Source organism: Dicentrarchus labrax, unplaced genomic scaffold, assembly GCF_905237075.1.
Source record: "Dicentrarchus labrax unplaced genomic scaffold, dlabrax2021, whole genome shotgun sequence".
NCBI classification, from domain to species: Eukaryota; Metazoa; Chordata; class Actinopteri; family Moronidae; genus Dicentrarchus; species Dicentrarchus labrax.
In genome coordinates, this window is record NW_026136723.1 from 17,075,906 (window position 1) to 17,100,765 (window position 24,860).

Consider the following 24,860-nt stretch of genomic DNA (forward strand, 5'->3'; position numbering starts at 1 on the left):
AAGAATAATAAAAATTGTCTCAAAAAACTTTTCATTATTCTGGTATTTAGCAGATAGAAATAATTTTGGTAATCCCAGACCTAAACAGGAAAAGTGATGTCTGATTTCATGTCCGACAGTGAGAAAAAAAAAGCTGCATATGCCTTTTATAGTGTATGTAAACTTCGGTTTCCAACTGTAAGACAAAGTAATACATTTTCAAAAAAAACAGGACATTACGAATGTTAATTAGTCTGTGGCAATATGTCCTAAAAACACAATTGCCAATTATTAGTGCATTTGATGGCAGCTTTATTGACCTAAGCTTATCTAATGCATCCTGAAGTTTTGCAATTAAATGTCTCAAAATCATTTTCAATATGTATATGAAGTGAACATGCTGAAGGGCATCCTTAAGAGGACTGACCTTGGTGGCATTTAAAACTGCAGAGAAATGTTTAATGAGACAGCTTTGGCTTTAGTTCTATTACAATACAATTAGAGGCTCTAAGTGAACATCCACACAGGTGTTTTCAGTTATTATGGCTGATTAGACCTCTGCTCAGGTTTAGGGTGGGCTTAAGCTTTGATGAAACTCCATGAGGTCACAAATCTAAATCTCCAATACGAATGGTGAAGGTATATTTTGTCCTGCCCTAACAGGTGTAACAAAGCTGACAGAAGACTCAGGAAGATGTCAATCAATCACAGTATACACACCCATACAGTCCCAAGAAGACTAATAATCAGCAAGATAAACTGAAAAAACTGTGTGGGTGTTCAGAGGCTTAGCTCTATAACTTTTTCCCCATACTCGCCCTTTCCTGTCGGCTCAGTGTCAGATGCCTTCCCTTCTTGCCATGCCCTATTCTAAATTATTCATTTTTAATAATAAAATAATATTAATAATTATAAGTAAGCTAAGTTTACTTTTTTCTGGTAGTAAAATCAATCAGGACCCATTTATGTAGAGGAGGCATGTGGAATCACTTCACTAGTCACTTTAAAGATACAAACATCAAATTGCAGCCTTGTCAAGCTCAGGTCCCAAAAATACCTGTCCAGATGCACTTTCTCTTAACATGGACAGCTTGCTTTAAATCATCAAAACATCTCTTTACAATTTTTCTATAATATATCTCACCTATATATACCTAGGATTAAGTTACACCTCTATATATTACTAAATTCATTACCTGGAAATGTATTTTAAATTTCTCTGTTACACACTGAAAAATATTTCACTTTTTTTAGTTGGTATAAACTCCTTGAAATGCACATAATCCATCCATCATGTAACAACTAACAGTAGCTTTCAGGGAAAGCTAAAAACATTGTTAGTAAAACATTGTAAATTTGCTAGTTACACTAGCCTTCTGTTGCTAATTAAAGCTAACTAGCTATCCTACTAACTAATTAACACTAATTAACCTCATTAGTGGTTTAAAATGGTCATCTATACAAATAATGATTATAGCAAGTAAGTAAATAAGATAATATTGCTTACCTTGTGGTGTTGTAGTTCCTCTTTTTATGTGACAAACATCTTTAATTGAAGGGCCTTTGCGATGCTCCCTTTAAACACTGAAAATTGTGTTTGCTCCTAAAATCCTTCTTAATGGGGACCAGGAAGTGGGCGGTAACATACCATATTTGGAAGATCTGTGTGTGTGGAACGGTGAGTGCCTTACCAGCTCATACAGTAGGGGGCGCAAGCATGCCCCGTTCACACACACACACTAACTGGAAAACATGCCCAATGGGCCAAAGCTAAAAACCACACAGGCACCTTCAGATAGACTCCTGCATTCATTTAAAAGAGTTTCCCTTTAGGGGACCTCATTTTTCGTCCCCATACTGTTAGAGGTCCCCATGACGTGACTGTGTAAACAGTTTGTTGTCCCCAGGACGTGATGAATGCCCACACACACACACACACACACACACACACACACACACACACAGTGTTTCTCTATCTGCAGGGTCATTCTTTCTGTCACCCTGTCTCTTGAATATGCTCCCCCCTCTCCCCGTCCGGCCCACACAGACTGTCCAGACGTCTTAAACTGCCAGGACAAGTGCACTGTTCAGGCTAGTCACAGTCTGCCCTAGAGTCCTGCATGGACCAATCAGAATCCAGTAAATACCCTGTCAAGGCACATTTAAGAATCACTATTCAGCATGTTATATAACAATATGGAGATGACTTGATACCAGTGGAGGTTTTGCAAAATAACTGCATGTGTTCAACAGGAGAGAGGCCTTTAACAATGCAAGCCAGATATTTAGTGTCTAACAGACCCCTTTTAGTCTAACGCGTAATGTATATCAAACTCTGACTAGATAGTAAATGAATGACCTTGTAATATTTAAATTTAAGAAAGAATACAACAAACGTGGCAGTCATTTTCCTAGACAGTTCATCCAGTGATCAGCGTCCCCTTTAATGCCACAGCACGACTGAGGATTCAGACAGCAGGAGATGAGTCGTGGCTTACTGAAGCAGAGGGGGTTGCATGTGTGAGACTTCAGTGAACGTGGTCCCTCCTGTGCAACACACGGGAGACGGGGTATTGAGTTACTGACGGTGGGCTGATTCGTATAATATGTTGAGGACTAAGCTGGACATCGTTCTGCTTCAGTAAAGTTTGTCCCCAGCCTGATTTCTATCTGCAATAGCACTCAATAATTTAAGTTTTGATTGTATTCAAAAGGGAGGAAAGGTTTTCTCTTTCTTGTCTGTCTGTTGCCAAGACAGATATCAAATACAATTATGAATAGATTTCCATTAAATAGTGCACAGCAGGTAATCTTGAGCAAAGTAAAATATTACTTGATTTTGGTGGTTATTCAGGCTTGATGTACCCTATACGTTTGTGATCTAGTAGGCATGACTTTTTGGTGGAGGTTTGCATTTTCCATGTTTTTGTCTCATGTCCAGCCACTAACTTCAAAACACTCTCTCTCTTTTTACCTAGTGGAGCTGGATGCGGAGCATGCGCAGAGAGTCCCAGGGGCAGAACAGGGAGGGGTCCCACCCACCCAGGTCAAGCTGAAAGAGAGGCAGAAATTCTTCGAGGAGGCCTTCCAGCAAGACATGGAGCAGTACCTGTCTACTGGCTACCTGCAGATCGCTGAGAGGAGAGGTGAGAGGGAGGAGCGCTGAGGTCAGACGTTCCTCGCAGATGCCATGGTCTCTTTGATTACATTTAAACAGCTTGAAATTGAGCATTTGTTGTGGTCTTAGGCCTGCAAAGGAAAAAGAAAATTCTTGAGGTTTAGGTCATGGTGTCTGTAACTCATTTGAGGGTGAATGCAAAGCTGTCCAGCATTCAAATGAATTAATTCCAGCGTCTGATACCATCAGCGGAAACCTTCACACTTCAACTGCATATCACAAGATTGAGCCATAATAGCTTTGTGCAGCGAGGCTCCACACTCCACTCCACACACTGACTGCCTGTCGCTAAACACACAAGTAGAGCCATTACTTTGAAAAATGCCACAGCGCCATATAGATGTAGTCTTCCACTGGGATTGTAATAGAATCCTGCTGCAGTTTACCCCATGTATTACTGCCAAAAGCCTGCGCTAAAATACCCAAAGGATGTGTTGAAATGAGGGACTGCCCTGCACTAAAAGATGGATGGGACTGTACTGGTCCAGAGTTTGTAATGTGAATTTTCTTCTTCTTTTGCTCATCTATCCTGCTCCCTTAATCCTCTTGAAATGGCTTTTTAGAGAGGATTGTGGAACAGTTAGGAGGGAGGAGAGATGGAACGAAAGGAAAGAGACTTTAAGGAGAAGATAGGAAGAGAATGTGAGAGACTTATGTTTTCACTGTCATTCGAAAAAGCTTTCTTTTTTTTTGCAGTGTTCTTCATAATGGACCTCCATGACAAAAAACACCAAAGCCAGGTTTCGAGGCACAGGGAGGAAATATTCACAGCTCATTTTTCAAAGACTAGTCAGAATCTTGTGTAGCATACATTCATTCATGATTTGTAAAAAAAGACCAAGGAGATGTTTACATTTAGATTTCACACTTCAAATGATGTGATTCACAGTACAAAGGCAAGCTTGTGGAGCCGAATTAGAATCACCCAGCCATAATTGCTGTAAGAATATTTGTAATCATTTACAGACGAGGCTTGCATCATAATTCGGGTTGAAACACAACTGAGGAATAAAGCTACAGTGTGAGGCCTGTGGCTCATTATCCTTATCGCAGCTACAAATACCTACAGCAGGGCGGCGCCACTGAAGAGCAAAGATGCAGCTGGAGACAGTGAGAAAAAGGGGGGAGAGAGATGCAGAGAATAAACTGTAAGGAGATCGTTGAGAAAAAGAGAGAAAGGGCTGTGGATGTCATGAGCCACTGAGCCATCAAAAGCCAGTCTCAAGGGTCTCATACACACTCTCTCTCTCACACATGCACACATACACACACACGCACACACACACACACACACACACACACACACACACACACACACACACACACACACACACACACACACATATGCTCTCTGCAGTCTCACAGCAGACAAAAACAGTCCTTCCCAGCAGGAGAACCTTTTAGGCAGGGTCACAGTAGGGCTAAAAGAAGAACATGTTAGAGGCAGTCACATGGAAATGATCAACACAGTGCTTTCTGGACCAAGACTTTTACATCATAGATATAGCGTTGGTTGTAGAGTGTGTGTGTGTGCGTGTGCGTGTGTGTGCGTGTGCGTGTGTGTGTGTCATTTGTTCATTTTTGTTCATGTGCTAGAGAGACAGCTCCATTTGGGGCTGAAAACTGAATCAACATCCTCCATACTATGTTTTATGAGGCTGAATAGCTGCTGTGTGGTGGTAATTGCGTGGCTGACAGGCGAGATATGGAAATGCACATGAGAAGAGGCCGCATACTGAGAATTCATTAGCGAGCATTAAACCGAAGTTCCGCTAAGATGTGTCACAGAAAAAAACAGCACTGCTGCCTCCACAGAAAAAGAGAGAGGATGCCATTAATGTTTATATTACTGGATTGGTGAATAAAGTGAGAGTGCAGGAGTGATTTTGCATGCGTGTGTGTTTTAAATAATACACAACATCTCCATTTGTGTGTGTGTTTATACATTCGAATCACCTTGCATAAACTGCATTTGTAGAAAAGTTGTGAGTGATCTCAAAATCTGATGCTCATTTGTGTTCCTGTGTGCGATCTCTGGTACGTGTGTTGCTATCTAAAGGAAAGGGGGACTTTTGTGGCATTCTCCATGGGAAATAACATTCCCCTTCTTTCTCTCTTTCTTCACTCTTCTGCTCTTCCTCCCTGTGCCGCCCTTCTCTGCTCTCCTCATTTCCTTGAGGTACGGTAGCCAATGGCACATTCTTCCACTGCTGTGCGCCGACCAGTCATCTCCCTTCTTCCTCTTGTGCTCGCAACTCCTTCCATCCCCACAGTGCACTGACTGGCTGTTTGTGACGCATGCAGCACATCATGATAGTGAACAGGGGGCGGTTTTATACGCCTGCAAGGTGGTGAATCCAGGACTGTAGTAGTTAGCGTATTAGTTGGTGTGTAAGAGGAGTTTCCAACCACAAGCCAGTTTGCCAGTGTTAATGCTGGTTCAGCCACATTTATACACTGTTGAACATGAACACAGATATCTGAGAAACTGGTCAGTTGTGTTGATTCACCTTGCATGTCAGAAAATTATGTGGACATTGTAGAATCAACTACAATACAATTACCGCTATGTTGAATATTATTAATATAATGTATTGTTATTGATTCCACTTTCAGACCTTACTTAATGTACTTTCAGTGGACCTGTGCTGGGTTCATTGTATGATGATTCTGATTATGTGACCAGGTCAATCTTTCATTCAACTGTACATGGATTAAATTTTAAGGTGTTTTGACTCTGCCCTGAAATATACATGAGGGTACCATGAGGATTAGCATTATTTACTTCTTAAAGTGGAATCACTTCAACTTGAATTCTCTTTCAGGAGGCTCTGTGCCTCTAAGCCACTGAAATCTGTCCACTTAAAGGTTAGGTTCACGTTTTTTCAAGGCTGTCCTAAAACAATACTCACGCCCATATGTACATCGTAAGAGATATTGTTTGCTGCCAGTGTTCCTCCTCTCCATACTGGCCCTCCTGAATAATACAATGCCAACGTAAGCGATGGGAGGAGGTAAAGTCGACAGTTCTTGTTCTGTGTAAAATGTATTTAAAATTTTAGCCAGGATTAATATGAAGCTTCAGCAGTGTAAGTCTAATCTTTTCAGTATAAAATTCCCTCTTTGTGTTGCAGCTAAGCAACGAAACAGTCAAGGCAAATACAAAGAATTTTGCACTAAAATGACATTAACTTTGGAAGATACCCACTGCATTTGACTATTTGAGCCTGCTGAAGCTTCATATTGGCTGAACTGATTCCGTCAGGGAGGGATCTTCTTATGGTCACTATGAATAGGAGGAGGGATTACAGCGACTGATCGCTCTTTAAACATACATGACAAAATGTGAACCTATCCTTTAATGATATTGTAGGTGTTGCTTGTTGCCTTCATATACAGCTTTCAACTGCCAATCCTTTATTTGTTTGGATCATACGGTAAACAAACCCATTTCAAATGCCATCCAGCTTGAACGTGCTCCCATTTGCTTCTGCTTGGCAAATTCTGGAACAAAGAAAACATTAAGAGCCACTCTTCCTGAACTCAGCCCCTTGCTGCTGCCCACTGAATGCTTCAGTCTTGTGTGAGGCTAATATGTTGCTGTCTCGTGTCGTGTCCAGAGCCAATAGGAAGCATGTCGTCCATGGAGGTGAATGTGGACATGCTGGAGCAGATGGATCTGATGGACATGTCTGACCACGAAGCCCTGGATGTGTTTCTGCACTCTGGGGGAGAGGACAACAGCGCTGCCTCGCCTGTCACAGGTAGGTGGCCATAAACACGTGTTCCTGCTAAATACTCTAAATTAACTTAACTATTATAATTCATGAATACTTAATCACTAGAGGGAAATAACTCCCTGCAGCTAATCCATGTCAAACAATTCACTGAAGCATACGTATGTGACTCAGAAGATTGACAAGAACAATGTTTAGACACGATGCACCAACACCATCTGTCCACATCTACTTGGGATATTTTTTTTGTCACAGTGAACAACCTACAGCATCTAACTGACAGCTTGTCTTTATCTAAAAATAATTAGATGTAAGCGAATCTCGACCGGCGACTGAGTTGAGCAAGTTTAAACAAAACTGATGAAGTAATTCTAACAACTACAACGGTGCCTTTCTTTTATTTGCAGCTATTGGTCTAAGACAGAAACTCAATAAATAATAATAATAAATAATAGAATTGTGGTAAGAGAAAAAGGTTAAATAACTCATCCAAACACTGAAAGGAGGTTCTGATGGTATCACTGCAGCATCACTTTTCCACCTACCTGACACCCTCCCAACCTATCCTGCTATGTACAGTATTGTTGTGATTCCCAGCCGATACACTCTGGAGGCACAGACATTTTACCTTGAGATGGCTGACTGATGCCGTTTTGATCGGGGTATCAGACAGTTTTCTATATTCTACACACGCAGTTTAACACTGAGTTACAGCCTGCTTAGGAAACCTGAGATTATCTGGCGATAACCAGCCAGTGTCGTGTGAAGGTACAGGAAGTAAGGTGCTGCAGTTTTCAGGTGGATCTGGTCGTACCTCAGATAGCCTGAGGAAGGCTGCCTGAGGGAGACTGAAGACTGGGTTCAAGAGTTTTGTTCGGTTTAATGAGGTAGCATTAAGCATCTTCCAGTCCTACACCATCAGTTTAGTAACAACTCAAATTCAATTAAAGACAAATCAGTTAAATTTTCACTGAAGCACCAAACTTAAGTGTTTAAATAACAACGTTCAACTGAGCATCAAGTACTTAAACTGAAATAGTTAAATTTAGCATCAAACAGTTACACTAAAAATGGTCAGCCTGTCCCAGAGAACAGGCGGCGTTCGGGGAAGAGAACAACACCAGGAACTTTAATCTGATTCTTAATCTGATCTTTAATCTGAGTGTACAATCTGTTTTTAATTAGGGTTTAACAAATCTTATGATATAGATGTTAATGTCCTCTATGTAAAAAAAGGTATTCTAATTATGCCGTATCATCATGCTTGCTGGTATTCAGCAAAAAATTCTCTCTTTACCTCAAACACAGTCAAAAAGGAGAACCTTTGTCGCAGCGGTTCAGGTTTGATTCCAGCCTGTGGCCCTTTGCTGTGTGTCGTCCCTGTTTTCCCCCCTTTTCTGTCTATTTTCACCTGTTCTATCATAATAAAGGCATAAAAAGCCCCAATAGAATAGAGCTATCTTCCATATAAAGTCAAACATAAGGCGTATAAAAGACACTGCATAAGGCTCGACATAAAGTTGTTTCATTAATGTTATAAGTTGCGTTATTAAGCAAGCCATGACTATTTTTGATCATGTCAGTTGCAACCAGGGTGTTCTGTGCAGTGGAAAATGTTTAGTAATGTTTTGCACAAGGAGAGATGCACAGTGAATAAAGGTCACACAGGTGCTGCAATGGGTGAGATAGGATGCTGCAGTCAAGTATGAAGCTTTTCAGTGTTTGATTTTGGTCCTTTTTTGTGTATCATAGTTCAGTGAGGCGTCAAAGGTGTGAGCCCTGGCCATATTACATCTAGCTGGATCTCTCAATAACAAAGTCTGAAACTATCTAAGTGACTCCCCTTCCTCCCAGGTCCAGATGTTGAGTCCTTCACCACAGAGATCAGTCTCCAGGTTCCCACCCAGGCTGAGCTACGCCACAAGCTTTCTTCCCTTTCATCCACCTGCACCGACTCAGCCAGCCAGGACACGGAGGCCGGGGAGGAGGAGGAGGACGATGAGGAGGAGGAGGAGACTGAACATGGAGGAAGTGGAGGTGTTGCAGGATCAGGGGGCGGAGTAAGGAGGAGAAGGCCCCCCGTGGTGGTGACCCTGGACGAAGAGGAGGTGCACCCTGATACAGCGCTGGTGGACGTGGTGGACCGAGAGGAGCAGGCCAGCAAAGACTGTGCGGAGAGCAGGCCGAAGGTTTGAGGAGAGACGGGACTGAATTCAAACACAAACACACAGAGCTGTGAAATCAAACATAGATTGGCTTCCTTTCTCAAATTCCTTTCATACTGAAGAAAAACATGTGAACGAAAATACACAGAGGTTGCACTAACTGCCACATGACCTTGCCTTAAAAGACCACTAATGTGAGTTTTCAATTCTAATTGAATCATGTAAAATAGGTTTGAGTTCCCTTTAGCATAATGAAAGGCTTAACATGCACATAAATAGTTCAACATTATTCAGAGAACGCTCTAATATTCTGTTTGTGCATGTTGAGACCGGGAGAGGCTACTGATAAGTTATAGAGTAAAGTATACACTAAACTCATCCATGTGTCCCTGTTATGGTTCTTTGTTTTCGTGCTTCATGCTAACATGTAAGCATTCACTGTGCTGACAGACTGCAGCTGTCAAGCATTAATATATGTGTTGGTGATTGGTGAAACCTTTGCACAATAGAAATATATGATGGTGTCTTTTTAACCAAATGTTGCAATAAGGTAAAAGGCTATCACCAGCTCTATCATTTATGACCTTTTATTTTTAAAACTTACTGCAGGTCACATAAAGGAAATATTTTTTTAAATCATTAAAAGTTGAGTCTTCTTTGGACTGTATGTTGTCACCCAAATTATGAAAAAAAAATCTCACTTATCTCTAGTGGAATTTAGCCATGCAGATAGTTTTGGTTTTTATTTCCCCCATGTCTTGGTATATCTGTCTTCGGAGATTTTTGCTGCTACCCCAATGCAACGGAGGTGAAAGGAATATTGTTTTTAATGCTTAAAGTGTTGAAAAATAAGGTTGAAAATCATTTAAAAACTTTAACAGTAGCTTGTCTTTCCAGAAACAACTTCCAGGTTAGCTGAATAATTCATAATGTCACAGAAACTGTGATATTGCCAAACTAGATTGCTAGACTACATTCTTTTTCATAATTTGGCTGAATTGACCCTTTTTAATGTGGCAAACTCTAACAAAAACAGCACGAAGCACTTGACAAATGACCTTCAGGGGGCACATGGATGATTTTTTTTCTATGACTTTATGGATAAGCTGAACCCCTAAAGCTTGTTGCTTTTCTTTAAATGGTTTATGAGCTACATTCTGCGATATTTTAAATGTAAACTACCCATTAGATTATACTCTTGTGCCATCGGCTTTGAAAATCATAGCGTAGTAACTGGCAGTCACCTGGCAGTGGGTCATATACCACATAGTACTGTATAGCTGACAGACTGGTGGAGTTCAGGTACCTGATTTAACACAAAAAGACACACACACACACACACACACACACACACACACACACACACACACACACACACACACACACAGAGAGAGAGAGAGTGTTACCCATTGCCATTCCTTTGACCAATAATATTTGGGTGAACTTCTCTTTTTGAACGAGGACCAAATCCCTGTTTGGACTGTGTGCTATGCACTGGACAACACGCAGAAGGTTTAACTGTATCCAGATTTTTTTGTACAGAGATGTTGACATTTGTGCGATGTGACAGCATTACTCCTTCCTTTCTTTTCCCCTGCCTACAATTTCTGACTTGTTGGTAATAAATGTTTCTCCCCCAGCATTGTTTAATTTTCATCAAAGCATTTCAGGAACACGTTAAAGAATTAAATGTGAGCAGGATTTAGGGGTTTGAGCATGTTAACAGTCCCCGTGCGCCCAGTCTTGATTTACAGCCCTGCCGGAGCTCTTTACAGATGGAAAGCTTACACGGTGAAGGAATGGATAGGTGGACAGAGTTTCTGCACGAAAATAAAAAACACTTTGAAATACAGGAGTTTTCTCATGGGCAGGAAGATATTTTACCATGTATGTATTCATTATTAAAGTTAAATGTTTATTAACTGATAAATAAGGAAAAGCAATACCAGTGTTACGCTGAGAGTGAATGGCATTTGAAGGCTGAGAGTGGATGTGTTCATTGTGAATAGTAAATAGCTGGTGTCAGTGTATTACAGTCACTCCAGTGCACTTTAATTAAGGTTACGAAGAACTACAGGGTCCTCCGACAGTTAGCATGTGCAATGTGTGACGTGTGAATAGCCTGATAAGCTCTGTGTTAAATTCACATAAGAGCACTTCTAGTCTACCCCACACCTGCTGCTACTCACTATGGAACTCGATAATGCCACGGTACAACCTTTGTTTTTGTATTGTCTTAAAAGGGTCAATTTACCAAATGAAACCAAACCTTGTATATTTTCACTTAGTGGTATCTATCTAGCAACGGCAATAGTTTGGGTTTTATTTTTTCAAATTTTGAGATGCCTCCATCACAATACGATAAAAAGGTGCATGGAAATGTGTCCATGGAGCTCACATCATTCAAAAAAAAAAAAAAAATCTATCAGTAGTCTTAGAAAAAAGCCGAAGCAATCCACCTCACTGTCAACAGTTTAAATTAGAACAATGTTCTTACAAAAGAATTTTGTAATTTTGGTGAGATGGCCCTTTAACATTACTAGACTCCACCAGATAAGAACTTTAAATCTATATTATGAAGCTGTTAAACCCCATTTGTTCTTGCAGTCATGTCAGAAGTCACACACAAAGAGACACAAAGCAGGTTGGAAAGAAATGACCGTGAATTGTCGGTAAGTTTTTATTAAACCTTAAGTACAAACTGCAAAAGTAAAAAACTGTCAATATAACCAACATCAGACTCTCTTTCCAAGTGGAGGGAAAGGCCGAGATGCGGCACTAATAAATTAAGTCACCAGAGACCCCACCGTGAGCAAGTAGTTTATACTGTAGAAAATGGAAGAAAACAAAAAACAAAACAAAAAAACAGAACTGAAAAACAAAAAAAAATCCCATCAGAATAAAATATATTGTAAGGCCATAAAAACTTGACAACCACTTTTTATTATGTTGAAAACACCCAACTTGGTATTTCATTAAATAGTCCTAAAACAGTTCAGTCTTCTGCGAGGGACGACAACCAACAAACTGGATTATAGGATTTTTCCTTGACAGTCACCACTGGCAAGCTCAGTGCAACATGAGTAGCTACTACATTTTTGTTGAATTTTCAGTAATGAAAATGTAAAAATCCATTTTTTTTTTGTGAACATATCTTTTTTTCCCTTTTCTTTAAAAAAGTAAAGCTAAACAAACAAAACTAGGTTGGGGGGCAGTTATTGGCTACTCAATATCTTCTTTCTTAGTGATATAAGCAGCACTTAAAATTTTTATACACGTTTTACCAGAGCAACCCTGTAAGCATCAAACTCACATGGATGAAGAAAGGGAAAATGTAAGGCTTTTTCTTCATCAAGCACTCTCCTCTGGAACTTTTTCTCTCCCCTATTCCTTCCTTTCTTTCTTCCTTAACCCCAGAAAAAGGCTCAAGTATTTAAAGAAATTTACAGGATTATGTACAAAAAAAGTTGATGTTTTGCTTGTGTTGGACTTTTTCTTCTGTCTAGAAATCACTCATAATATATCTGGAAAAGGGAAAAAAAATGCAAAAGCCAAAAAAACCAAAAGACAATAAAGAAACAAAACAACCAAAACTTGGATTTGATATTTCACATTTTACACTCTTTGACTAGTGGCTCTACTTGAGATAACACATCAGATCAACAAAAGTAAAAAACACAAAATAATAATAATAATATAATATAATAATTAATGTTTACTGGTACAGATGAAACAAGAGGACTGGAAGAATGGAATGTTAATATGATTGCACATCTAGAACCAGAAAAGCCTGAAAGCCTTTCTGCCCTGTGGGGTGGGGGCGCGTGAGCTAGCTGTTAGCCGATAGCAGGCGCTAACCCCCAGATTTAACATTTTTGTGTTGTTATACAGTAATTATAATCAACAGCACCAATAAAATGGATCTCCTTGCTAAGTATCAGGCACGGTTTTCACTTGCTAGCGAAGGAGGGATCCCTCCATACTACCAGGAAGTGAGGTGAGCGATGACCTTTCAGAGGTCAAGCAGCTGTAGCTTTGCCCCCTCTCACATCCACCAACGAACAGAAACATCCACAATGACAAAAATCAAATACACAGAAGACTTCTTGCAAAAAACCTAGCAAAAACAAAGCTAAAATTCAAAATAGAACTTGAAAAAACATAGCCAACCAACAATAAACCAACATCGTCTGTCTTTCAAGTTTTTACCTCGCGTCGCCACCCCCCCTTTTTAAAAAAAAACAAACAAACAAACAATGCAGAAGCTGCATCAAGAAAGAATAAAATCAATAAAAAAGGACTCCTCTTCCTCAAACCAAGGACAGAGAGAACTTTGGGTAACTACTTGTCATTTTCATTTCAGACAACTGGGGAGAAAAAAAAAAAAAAAGGCCGCCTTTTCATTTGTCCCATGTTCACAGCTGAGTGACGCATGATGAGAAGGTATGGGGTTCAGTCTCAGGGGCGAGATGAGGGCAGGAAAGAGTGATGCAAGAAGAAGGTAACAAATGTAACCCATTTCAGTTAAGAGAAGATGAGGGTGGAGGTAAAGGGTATACCAGGGCCCCATCAAGTCTTCTTGTGAATGTTACACTTAATGCTTGTAATGTTGTAAAGGACGACTTAAAGAGGGACGGGGGATTCTAAGATCATCCAGAATAAAAACAAATTCTTCTTTCACACTAGTGCAAAAAAGACATCTTGCTGTTCCTTTTTTCTTTTCATCTTTATAAACAAGCCTGTCGTACTAAGGGGGGAGGTGAATATTTTTTTTGGAGGGGGGACTGAGGTCAGGTGAGGGGATTTTCAAAGCTCAAAAACAATCAATCTTTAAATATTAGGTGGTGGAGGAGGGATTGATAGTGACCCTGCTTAATGTAACAAAATAAAATAAAAAAAACACACACAGGGGAGTTTGGGAGGGCTCAGGGAGGGGCAGGACGTGGGCACAGCGCACCGGGCGTTGGTGTCAAGGTGTCCCCCTCAGGACACAGCAGCGGCCTTCGGTATGTGGCTGGAGGACAGGCGTGCCAGAGACACCTCCACAGTGGCGCGCTTTCGGGGGCCTCGCTTAGCCGGCGATGCTTTGGCGGGGCTTAAGCCGTGGCAAGGGTCCCCTCCTCCTGCACTGACAACGACTGCACCAACACCACCACCACCACCACCACCACCACCGCCGCCGCCGCCGCCACCTCCGTTCTTTAACATGGCCCGGCCACACACCTGGTTCACCAAACTGTTGATTTGCTCCTGATTGAAATGAACAGAAAAAATACAGATTAACAATTCATACACTGTAGGAATTACAGCATTCACACAATACATTATAGTACATGAAGACTGTCATGCTGAATAATCCACTTCCTGGAGCTGTGGAAAGCTAGCTGATGTCGCCCCCATCTGGGCAGAGAGAGAACTGAACCACAGCAGAAACAAACAGTGGCGCCTCACCTCATCATATCGGTACATCATCTTAAGACCTCTGCAGGACTTGTGCTTCTCTACAAAGCGCAGGGCACACTCCAGACAGAAGACCACATTGTCAGTCTCCTGAACCACCTGCACAGACAGACACCGAGACAGAGATATTACTATAGAAACCAGACACTCAACTCGCAGTTCTTTTATTATTGAGATAGTGAGAAACCTGATAAATCATTGAAATATCTTCCACTCAGACTGGAAGTTAGTACGTTTGCATATATTACCATCTTCATCTCATTCTGATAACATTGTTATACAGTTTTATTAGATTTAATCATCTCAGTTTAGATACTACTGAGCCATAATATATATAAAAATAAATAGGAATATTATTATGTACAGCCGGTAGTAGTTAGTGCAGTATATAAACTGTATGTTTTATAGCAGGGCATAATGCTAAATAATACTAGAAAAATTAAAGCCACTACTATGATTGATTTCATGAATAAATATTGACTACAAACTTTCTCCAAAGACTGCCTTGGCTGACAAAACTAGACTATGTTTACTATATTAATTAAGTAAAATGCCAAAATGTATCCAAACTAGCACTACAGGATTTTAGAAAATGAATCCTCATATCTTTTAACCATTCACGTTAAACTAAAAGGTCCTCTGCTCTCACCATGGAAAGGTAGCAGAGATGCTGACAGATCTGGCAGCGTCTCTCTGAGGACTCCAGTGCCAGCCATTTCCCGCGGGGCTTCTTGCGTCCCTCTCCAGGCGCCAGGCTGCCATCATGGGTGCCGTAGCGGGCAGAGGAGAGCAAACCTGCCTTTTTAAGTTCCCCCCGTTGGCGTATCTCTATGTTCCTATCAAACAAGAAAGATACCAAGTTAAAGCCAGAAAATAACTTTAATGCTAGCTATATATTGCTCAAATAACATACATGAATTAAAATAAAATACAGTATGAATATACCTTTAATGCAACATTTGATTGCTTTCTTAAACCAATAATCAAAAGCATGTGGAAATAAACTTCTGTAATTTAATTTTCAGCTGCAGATAAAATCCTACAGCTTAGAACAGTAATAGTATTGTGCTGCATCCTACCTGAGGTCTTGGAGTAGGGCGGAGATGGTGGTGAGGAGAAGGCCATTGTCCCTCTTGGATTCGGCCGTGGCGATCTGGTACAGTAGCTTCTCCATGGAGAAGGGTTTGGCTATACGACGACACTTCAGGTCCTGCACACAAAATCAGTTATTATTCAATAACGATTCTCATTAAATCTCAAATTCAAACATCTAAATACACTTATTTTTGCTAGGTGAAGTAAGAGTACAGCTGACAATACTGCAGTGTAACCACAGACTATGTACACTTCGATCAGTGATTCTTGTCCTCTTCCTGTTCCTCATTCTTATGTAAAAAATGTTAATCATTCGGGTGAAAATGTTTCAGGCAGTGCACCATAACACAGTTGCTTTGTATGAATGTCATATTACCCATGAGAACAATCTGTGCTGTGGCTATGAATACGATGGTATTGCTGAAGGTCTACGCACTTCCATCACCATAATGCCCTTGATGACAGTAAGGAGCATTTTCTTCTCTTCTATTACTGCTATAATGAGGTCCAATGGTCCAAAGGATTGCTCATGATCACTAAAAATTCTAAATACACCCCACGGGGAGACTTAAAGCTGCAATTACTCCTTAAAGTTCAGTACGCTGGCTGATTAGAGAATCAAGCTCTAGGTTCTAAGTTCATTTATCCATTTCAGTTTCAATCAACTCTACATAAATCAGCTTTAACTGCCACTGTCCACAGGGGGCCAGTGTTGTGAGGCATTACAAAGAAGGAGCTAAATAAAACACATCATGTACAATCGGTAATACACAGGCAAAATAGTAATTCCAAAGAAACGTTTATATCTTTGTTTTCCACTTCTACATCTGTGCCATTATTAATCTAACATGTCCCCTGTGCTGATCTGCCCATGCAGATTCATGCACTGACCTTTGAGGCCTGGTAACCCAGGTTCATCCAGTGCGGTGTGGCAAAGTGCACCGTCTCTGACACGCTGTAGCCACAGCACACTTTAGAGACGAAGGCACCGGGGTAGCAGACCACAAACTGCCCACTCCGCTGGACTGTACGGTAAACCTTGATGCCTTCGCGGCACAGCACCTCTGGAGAGATCTGAAAGATCAAGAGGGAGAGAAAGAAATGAGTGTTATATTTCTGAACCTGTATATTTTTGTAAGTACAGTGAAGTGGCTTCCAAAAAATTTAAAACACTTCTGATCAATATATGACAAAGAAGGACATATTTTCTACACATTTTACATGTTTATATTTGCGCATACACACACAGAAAACACTGACCATGATGTTCTTCTCCAACATTTCTAGTCCTGGGGTGCCATTGGCCTGAAGCAGTGTATGGACCACCTTGTCCAGCTTAGCGTTCTCCTCAGCAGGGACAGAATACCTGTGAGAAGAACACACAAGGACAGAGACATCAGCACCTAGGACACACATTTTTCTATTCGTTCTCTCTGCAAATTTTACGTATGTTTAAAAATGTGAGTGAGAATTTGTGTGATCGTGTACACACTGTACCAGTGACAATGAGGAAAAGAGCCCAGTGAATACTTACCAAATGCAATCAGCACCAGTGTGTAAGTAATCAATATATGGAAGGCGATTTTGGTCTCGAGACCAGCATGAGGTAGAAAAGACCATGCCAATGTTAAGCCAGGGAATGGTCACCCCTAGAGAGACAGAGAGGTTTAAAGAGAGAGAAACAAGACCATTGGTTATTACAACGGCACAGAATCCGAAGAGAGCTAAAAAGTCATTTATGCCCTATGTATGAATTTTTAAAAGAGCTATTCACAGCTAAATCTCTGTCTTTGGGTTTGCTATTGAGCAGCTACAGCCTGTACATGTCCTTACCAGGCACAGCACCCAGATGTCTTAGAATGGATCCAGAGTTATTGGGAAGGACAGTGAGGTTCCATCCATGTCTGAGGAAAAGATAAGAGGAAATGGTCATTTCTGTATTTTTTTCCCCGGGATACCAAACAGGATAGCCCAAGGGTACCTCAGTGGTCACTCCTGAGGAAGCAGAAAGTGTTACTCTTCAGGATTCCCTTCCCAGATTCACCATCTGAGATTCATACCAGTGGAAAACCAACAGCAAACTTTAAAGTGAGTGCGCTGTAAGGTCTGCGAGCTACTTACTTTGAAAATGGCTCTGACTTTCCTGTGGGGAAACCACTGCCATGTGTACTGGTGTCCACCTTCCCACAATGCACTGCCACATGGCTGTCTCTCTGCTCCACAATCCTCCAGTACTCTTGCTGCAAGAACAAAAGGGAAGGAAAAGCCAATCAGTGCAAGAATACATAAGGCAGGGTACAGGATTCAGGTGTGCTGGTGGTTGAGAACAGACTAAATCCCATTTGAAGGATTTTACATAAACTTTTGATTAGTGCATTTGACTTCTGGCAGTGACTAAATATTTAATTCAGAAAAACATCACTGACATACATTTTAAGATGAGCCACTGAAGATATTGTAGACAATGCAGTTTACATTCAGTATATGTTGTTCAATCAAGATGCTAGCATGCTAACCTCAACCTCAGCAGCCCCTGGTTCCTTGTTAAAGCACATGGTCATGGTGTTCCGGGCTATCCTGAAGAAGTTAGTCAAAGACACCGATTTCCCCTGCAACAAAGAGGCATTAAACATTATGAGTCACAGCATGCTAAAGGAGCCTGAGAGGAACAAGAAAAAAAACATCCCTCCACCTATGTGTGGTCTTCGGTCAGGATAAAACTACAGGGAATGCGAACCGAGAGCTCTTTTATCATCACCAAAATTTGAGCAAAGAGATCAATGGACTGCTGGCTCTCCTCCTCCACCACCACATGTTTGTATGAGTCAAAGGGAAAACACTGTGGTCAAAAGAATGCATGTACTGTATGTGCTCGGACAAATGTATCAAATGTACTTGTGTATGTATGTGTCTCTATAAAGGCTCTACCTCTGTGCCTCCCCCTACAAGTCCCAGATATATTTCCCCTGGACCTGACTCTCTCTCCCATGGACACACACAATGAAGCTTTGAAGGTTACCATTAATCTGCCCCAGGCCTGGAGATGTACGGACACTGCTGAAAGATGACCTTGCAGATCCCTTATCCTTACAGTGACAATTTGTCTCCCTTTCCTCTTTTTACTTCTTATGTGTCCAGATGTTTTAAAAAAAAAAGTGACTGACCTTATTACAATTTCTATTAATGTAATAGATAAAGGGTTGTAAAATAATGCAGTTAAATAATGCAGTATGGTAGTGACCTAGTAAGCACTGACAAGACGTTCTTTAGGCAAGTCAGTAACAGCACTTATCCAGGCCTTTCCTGGTGTAATTAGAGTTAATTATACCCTTGACATGCACTTTGTTCTCGTGATAGAAAAAGTGAAATATAACCTCCTCTTGGGGGCCACTAGTGATGAAAAATGCATACAAATCTGAGCTGTGGAGAAAAGTGATGGCTCATATTTAGACAAGCCTGTCCTGTAAGGATAGTGACAGCCATTCACATGTCACAGCGTTGAATAGTAGTTCTAGATTTCAGAGGTCTATGGGCTGTACTGGGTCAAGTCTGTTGACAGTATCTCAGTTCTTCAGGGGGAGGTCATATTGAAGGATTTAGTTACCAAAGGAAGGGGAATAAATCAACTGGGATCCACATTTGAGATGGGTGGAACATTGTAAGGTGTGAGACAGGGCCAACACAGAACAGACTAATTATAGAAGTAATTACTGCTTCACCCAATAAAGATAGCATGGCATGACAAAAAATGTGCACACAAGCTCTCTGGAAATAAATATTGTGTATCAACAATATCTCAAACGGTTTTTATGAAAAACAAGTGTGGTGTATGTATTTGCACATGTGGATTTTCTACACAAACATCACAAACACATGCTCAAAGAACTGCTAGCCTTTGTATTGATGTACATTTTGGTTGTAGAGGGGCTTGGCAAAGGGATTGGCAAGAGGGCCGGGCAAGATAGAGAAAGAGAGGGTCAGCAGGAGGACTGGAGATTTTGGGGAAATAGCTAAGGGCAAGGGCATGGGCTGCAGGAGAGAAGCCATGGGGAAAGGGATGGATGAAAGGAGCTTAGGGTTGGAGAGAGCTGGAGAAGGCGGAGTCTGAAGGGGGCGGGACAGGGGTGAGGGGAAGGACTGGTTTGGGGGCTGCCTTTTCTCTGACCTACATTTCAGCCAGCCAGAGTCAACACAGCTGCCAGCAGGCAGGGGGGGTGGGAATACATCTAGTGTGTGAGTGCATACACTCTGACCACCTTACCACACACACAGCTGCACAGAAATATTTAACAAAACCACAAGACGTGCAAGGTACAAAAACGGCTGTCCCTCGCTCTCACACAGAAAACCAGCTCTTTACAATGCAGCGGCATGACACATTTTACACTTACCGCTGCATGTACACACATCAGCACGTGCAAACCTCTTATGTTTGCTTTTATAAACCACAAACTATGACTCTTAACAACATGATACCGTTACCAAGAACACTGATTAGGAATTTCAACAGGCATTAACATCTTTGCAGTTCACACCACAGTAACATTCTCCCACAGAGAAACCCAGTCATTGTGTGTTGTGACAAATTATAGCACAGCTTAGCTGCTAAAGACAGGGTACATATTTTGTCACTTATGAACTGGCACAGTGATATCGAAACTCTCAAATTTTAGTGGTGCTACTATGAAAGTTGCAGGCTGTTTACACCGCATGTGTGACATTAGTTTTAATTCAGATAGTAGTGAGACATCTGGCTGAGCAATAATGAGGCCTTCGAAGACTGCTCAGGCACTGACAACAAGTTACAAAATGTCTGGCATTTACCATATAAAAAGGACAATGTGTGCACATCATTTTTGATTTTAGTTAGGGCATGCCATTAACAGCTTGTTAGATTTGAACAACTAAAATAAAGTGTGAAAATATACTAATTAACAAAATCATGATAGTCCTGGGAAGTCCTATGAAAGTTTGCTCTCATACATCACATCTTGTTACTTTAAAATTTCTGTCGTATATTTTATAGTCTTATATTTTTAAAGTTAGATGAAGGAAATTTGTGATGAGTAGTCTTTTTGCAGACAAAAAAGAAAACCTGGGCAACCACAATCAGGAAGCAGGCAAGCCACTAAGGAGGCAACATCCAGAGATGTCTCTATGTATGCCTCACTGCTACTGTTGATGCAAGACTGAAGATCATAAAAACCTAATTTAGAAAGAAAACAGTAACGAAAAGACAAAGATACACTTCCGTGCCTCTTGTGTGAATTCTTCAAATATGTGACAAAAACACCAAATGTCTTCTTCATCCTCACCTTGTTAATACATTTGTGCTGGTCACTGAGAACGCCCCTGTCCTCCTCCTCCTGCTGCTGCTGCTGCTTCTGCTGCTGCTGCTGCTGCTCCTCCCCGTGTTGCCTGTCCTCTTTGCCTTGTTTTTCCTGAGCGAAGAGCCGGCGCCGGCCCGCTTTGACCTGAGCCTCCAGCTCCTTCAGACGGTGATACACTCCATTGGTGCGGTGGTGCCCTGTTGCCCCTCCTACTATCCCACCTACTAGCCCATTCTTGGGCTCATAGCGTGGCAGCACCAGCGCACTAGGTGCTGTGGAGTCCGACAGCCCCTCCAGAGGGCCCCGGCGTGACTCCAGGTTCTTTTTCTCCTGCAGCACCTCGGCCTGCAGTCGGAGGCGCTCCTCGGCGCTGAGCGAGTCATAGGAGAGGATGTACTGGAGGTAGGCCTCCTGCAGCTTGGCTAGCCGGTCCTGCGCTGACTTAGGGATGCGCAGAAGATCGGCCAGCTTGGTCCACTTCTTCAGGTCCATCACCTGCTGCATGCCGCCCATGTCATTGATGAGCTGGAAAAAACGTGACAGGTCCACTTCACAGCCACCTGGGTGGAGCAGAAGGACAAAGACGAAGGTTAATTCAAGGAAAACATCAGGAGTGAGCTTAGTGTGGTTAAATTGAAAAAATACACGGCTGTACCTTGTACCTTTAAGGCTAACATTAAAACCAACTGAAGGTGTCATCTTCATTACCAGAAATGTTGTCCCACCTTACAATGCTATGTGTACATTGAGAAGTTGCTCATTTTCACTTGTGTAAACTCACAGAAATCAAATCAAATCAAATCAAGAAGCTATCTTGGAGCATCTGCTCTTTTGGCTAAACATGCCATTTCATCCAGGCCAGTTCATTTTATTTGAAACGGCCAATTGAGCTATCACCTTTCAAAATTATCTGAGCCATCATTGTGCCAAACAGACACACACATTCTGCTAATGTAGAACTGATCTTCTGGGCACAGTAAAGGAAGTCATTTGGAACCAGGGTATCCTGGCTGGTTGAAGCCTCCACTGTGGCTCACTGGGTGCCAGGTCTCTCTGGCAAACAGCCGCATACCAACTGTACTCACACTGGGATAATCTGAATACAGCTGTATACAAACGTAACAAACACAGTACAGTGTATGTACAAACCAGAGCAAAACTAATAAAATACAACAAACACGTGTGCATGTATGGGGTGCATAGATGTGCACATACAGAAAACTCATACAGAGCTTCTGTATAAACTGGGGCTGTTTAAAGGCTCATAAAATGCTGATGTCATTGTGAGAAATGGAAGGTGACAAAACAACTGGAGGGAAATATTGTTTTTGTGGCCTGTCAGGCCCCTCGCCAAGTTGTTCCACATTGTCATCTATAAACGGGAAGATAAAATCAAGCGGAATGAAACTGAAGCTTTCAGAGCACCACTGATACCAATGGAAATAGCAATGTTTGTGATGCTTGCTTACTGGCTGCTTTTGTCATGACTTTATAAAGCCCAGCACAGGTGACAAAACACAGTTTAAAAACTGCACGATAATGAGAAAGCAAACAGCACATTTGGTACATTATCTTCCTTTGATGTACTGTGTCACTTTCTTATCTTTAAATTCAAGAAAAGCTGTGAAAGAGAAACAACCACAAGTATAGACAGGGACTAGAGAGGAGGCCTCAGTTTGAAACGGGGTGTCTGGGATTAATTCACTCCTATAAAATCGATAGCTCCGGCCCTTTGTGGCAGACTGCAGGTAGAAACCTGTGGCTTATTGCTTAGTTAATTCAATCAATTCCGGAAGGAGTTTTGTTCACTAAATTGCCTTGTGTAAATTCACATATACATATATATATATGTATATGTGTGTGTGTGTGTGTGTGTCTGTCTGTCTGTCTGGTTCACTTACCAATGACAGGTGGCTCATCCATGGTAATGCCCTGAGATTTGAGGTGCTTGCGGATGCAGGCCAGTCGCTGCACGTTGGGGCCCCAGCGCCGGCCCAGCATGTGGACCCTCTGCACCTGTGTAACAAAACGCATCTCCTCGCTCAGCTTGCACTCTGGCCGCCAGTCTGGTGGCGGGACCACGCGGCACATGCCAGCCGCCTCGGCCTGTTCCCTCACGGCATCCAAGTACACCAGGGGGTCCAGGAACTCCCGGGGCATTGGCCGGAAGACAGGGGCTTCACCCAGCGCTGCCCAGCCCTCTGGCCTGCTCCGCTGGCGCTCCCACTCCTTCTCCTGCTCGCGTTCCTTCTGTCGTGCCATCTCTTTCTCTCGCTCCCACTCCTTGTCACGGTCAGCGGCCCGCAATGCTGCTGGTTTGAGCTGTCCGGGGCTGTTGGTGGAAGTAAGCAGAGAGGAGGTGGTGGAGGAGGACACAGAGGTTTGTTGGGGGTCTGAGGTAGTGCTGGCACGACTGGGGTTCTGTGGGTGATTCTGCCCTGATGAAGGGGAGGAAGAGGAGGAGCTCCGACCATGAGACCTGCTCTGCTGCTGCTGTGCTTGTCGAATCAACATCAGCTTGCCGGCCGATGCCCGCTTGGGTCGCTGGTTCAACGGCTCCGCATTGGCTGCTGGTGTAGAGGGAGGTTGGGTTTGATGAGGAGGGGGAGTAGAAGGTGGAAGTGGGGTTGCAGGTGGAGTTTGTTTAGGAGAGGGGGGTGTTTCTGATTCATGTCCATTAGAAATTGGAGTGATGGTTTGTGTGGCAGCTTTCTCTTGATTGGCCACCTTCTTGCTGCTGCTGCGTGTCTCCAGAGGCGTGGGTTGAAGCTTGGCCTTTTTGGCCTCATTGCCAGTGGTTTTGGCTTTCTGCTCAACAACCCCTGTCCCCACTGAGTTGAGCACCACCTCCAGACGCCGCTTGGAGTTTCGCAGTCCCTCTCGACCTGGGCACTCCCCCTGGCCCTGCTGGCGCTGGCACTGTCTCTGTCCATCCTCCTTGACCAGGGTGTTGTGCCGCTGCCCATTTAGCCTGCCGTTGAGGCGGGCACCGGCAGCCACATTGTGCAGCCCATTGGATAGTAGCACCTGTTTGCGAGTTTTTGCATTGCTGTGGTGGGCTGGTGCCGCTGCTTTTCCTGAGTTGGCCAGCCCATTGCTGGCTGCTGGCTGGCTGTGCTGATTGTGATTGTTCGCTGACGATGTTGCCGAGGCGGCGCTGTTGTGTTTGTTGCTGCTGCTGAGTTTGGTTTTCTTGCCCAGTTCTTTCTGTTTGGCTTTGGTGTAGGTGACGTGGCCCTTGGACACGGTGGCTGTGTACTTCTTCACAGTTTTGGACGGCAGTCGGAAGTCACGGCTCTTTTTGGCACCACTGACAGCTTGTGCCGAGCCCGCCCGCGTCAGCCCGTTCACTTTAGAGACCTGAGATCAACAGAAGGAGTGGGAGCGAGAGAGAGTAAACATTAGATAAATAGGTTAAAGAATCACAATGCTGTGGAGCTGTCATATATATGAAGTGATAAGGAAATAAACAGGAAAACAGGGATTTTTGGAAGGGACTGGGGGGTACACTAATAATGCTTAAATCTCTGAAAGAATCCTGTTTGATCCAATCTCTGAACGATATACACATGCATGTGAAAGTTATGTACTACTGCGTGAAAGATTATAAATTCTTTAATCAGAAAGTACGACAAGACACATGCAGGGGTGTGGGCGCACCCACATTCCACAATGAAGAGGACACACATTCAGATGCTAGCACTGCAGTAAAACATTTGGCCAGTCAGACCAAAGCTATTTGTGGAAACCTACGCTATTCATTAGAGAGCCAATCAACTGTCTTGATTACTATACTTTCAAATGCATTACACTTGTGTAAACTGCAGCTCAAACTGCTGTCAACACAAAGGCTGAGATTTAGAAAAGGATATGTGCAAACCAAAACCAAAACCACTACATCCCGAGATAAACAACA

At 42.4% G+C, this 24,860-nt stretch overlaps 3 protein-coding genes across 8 annotated transcripts in view; 2 read left to right on the top strand and 1 right to left on the bottom strand.

Moving 5' to 3' along the window:
* dtnbp1b (dystrobrevin binding protein 1b) overlaps positions 1–10,698 on the top strand; it is a 38,858-nt gene extending 28,160 nt beyond the window's left edge. For 5 of the 6 annotated variants that reach the window (XM_051391414.1, XM_051391419.1, XM_051391416.1 and 2 more), the window contains 3 exons: positions 2,958–3,125; positions 6,778–6,921; positions 8,749–10,698. In XM_051391414.1, coding sequence (XP_051247374.1) covers positions 2,958–3,125; positions 6,778–6,921; positions 8,749–9,089 — 653 coding nt within the window. In that variant the 3' untranslated portion in view covers positions 9,090–10,698. The remainder of the gene's footprint in view (positions 1–2,957; positions 3,126–6,777; positions 6,922–8,748) is intronic. The other variant, XM_051391415.1, reaches the window with a different exon arrangement.
* A 1,006-nt stretch (positions 10,699–11,704) lies between these two features.
* Positions 11,705–24,860, bottom strand: part of jarid2b (jumonji, AT rich interactive domain 2b) — a 104,427-nt gene continuing 91,271 nt past the window's right edge. The window contains exons 7-18 of the mRNA XM_051391387.1: positions 22,846–24,304; positions 20,930–21,504; positions 18,131–18,223; positions 17,736–17,854; positions 17,448–17,518; positions 17,149–17,263; positions 16,875–16,980; positions 16,506–16,688; positions 15,599–15,729; positions 15,169–15,355; positions 14,511–14,618; positions 11,705–14,309 (exon numbers count right to left, since the gene is read on the bottom strand). Coding sequence (XP_051247347.1) covers positions 14,043–14,309; positions 14,511–14,618; positions 15,169–15,355; positions 15,599–15,729; positions 16,506–16,688; positions 16,875–16,980; positions 17,149–17,263; positions 17,448–17,518; positions 17,736–17,854; positions 18,131–18,223; positions 20,930–21,504; positions 22,846–24,304 — 3,414 coding nt within the window. The 3' untranslated portion in view covers positions 11,705–14,042. The remainder of the gene's footprint in view (positions 14,310–14,510; positions 14,619–15,168; positions 15,356–15,598; positions 15,730–16,505; positions 16,689–16,874; positions 16,981–17,148; positions 17,264–17,447; positions 17,519–17,735; positions 17,855–18,130; positions 18,224–20,929; positions 21,505–22,845; positions 24,305–24,860) is intronic.
* LOC127358389 (nuclear transport factor 2) overlaps positions 13,440–24,860 on the top strand; it is a 232,593-nt gene continuing 221,172 nt past the window's right edge. Inside the window, exon 1 of the mRNA XM_051391437.1 lies at positions 13,440–13,448. The gene's annotated coding sequence lies outside the window, so the exon portion shown is untranslated. The remainder of the gene's footprint in view (positions 13,449–24,860) is intronic.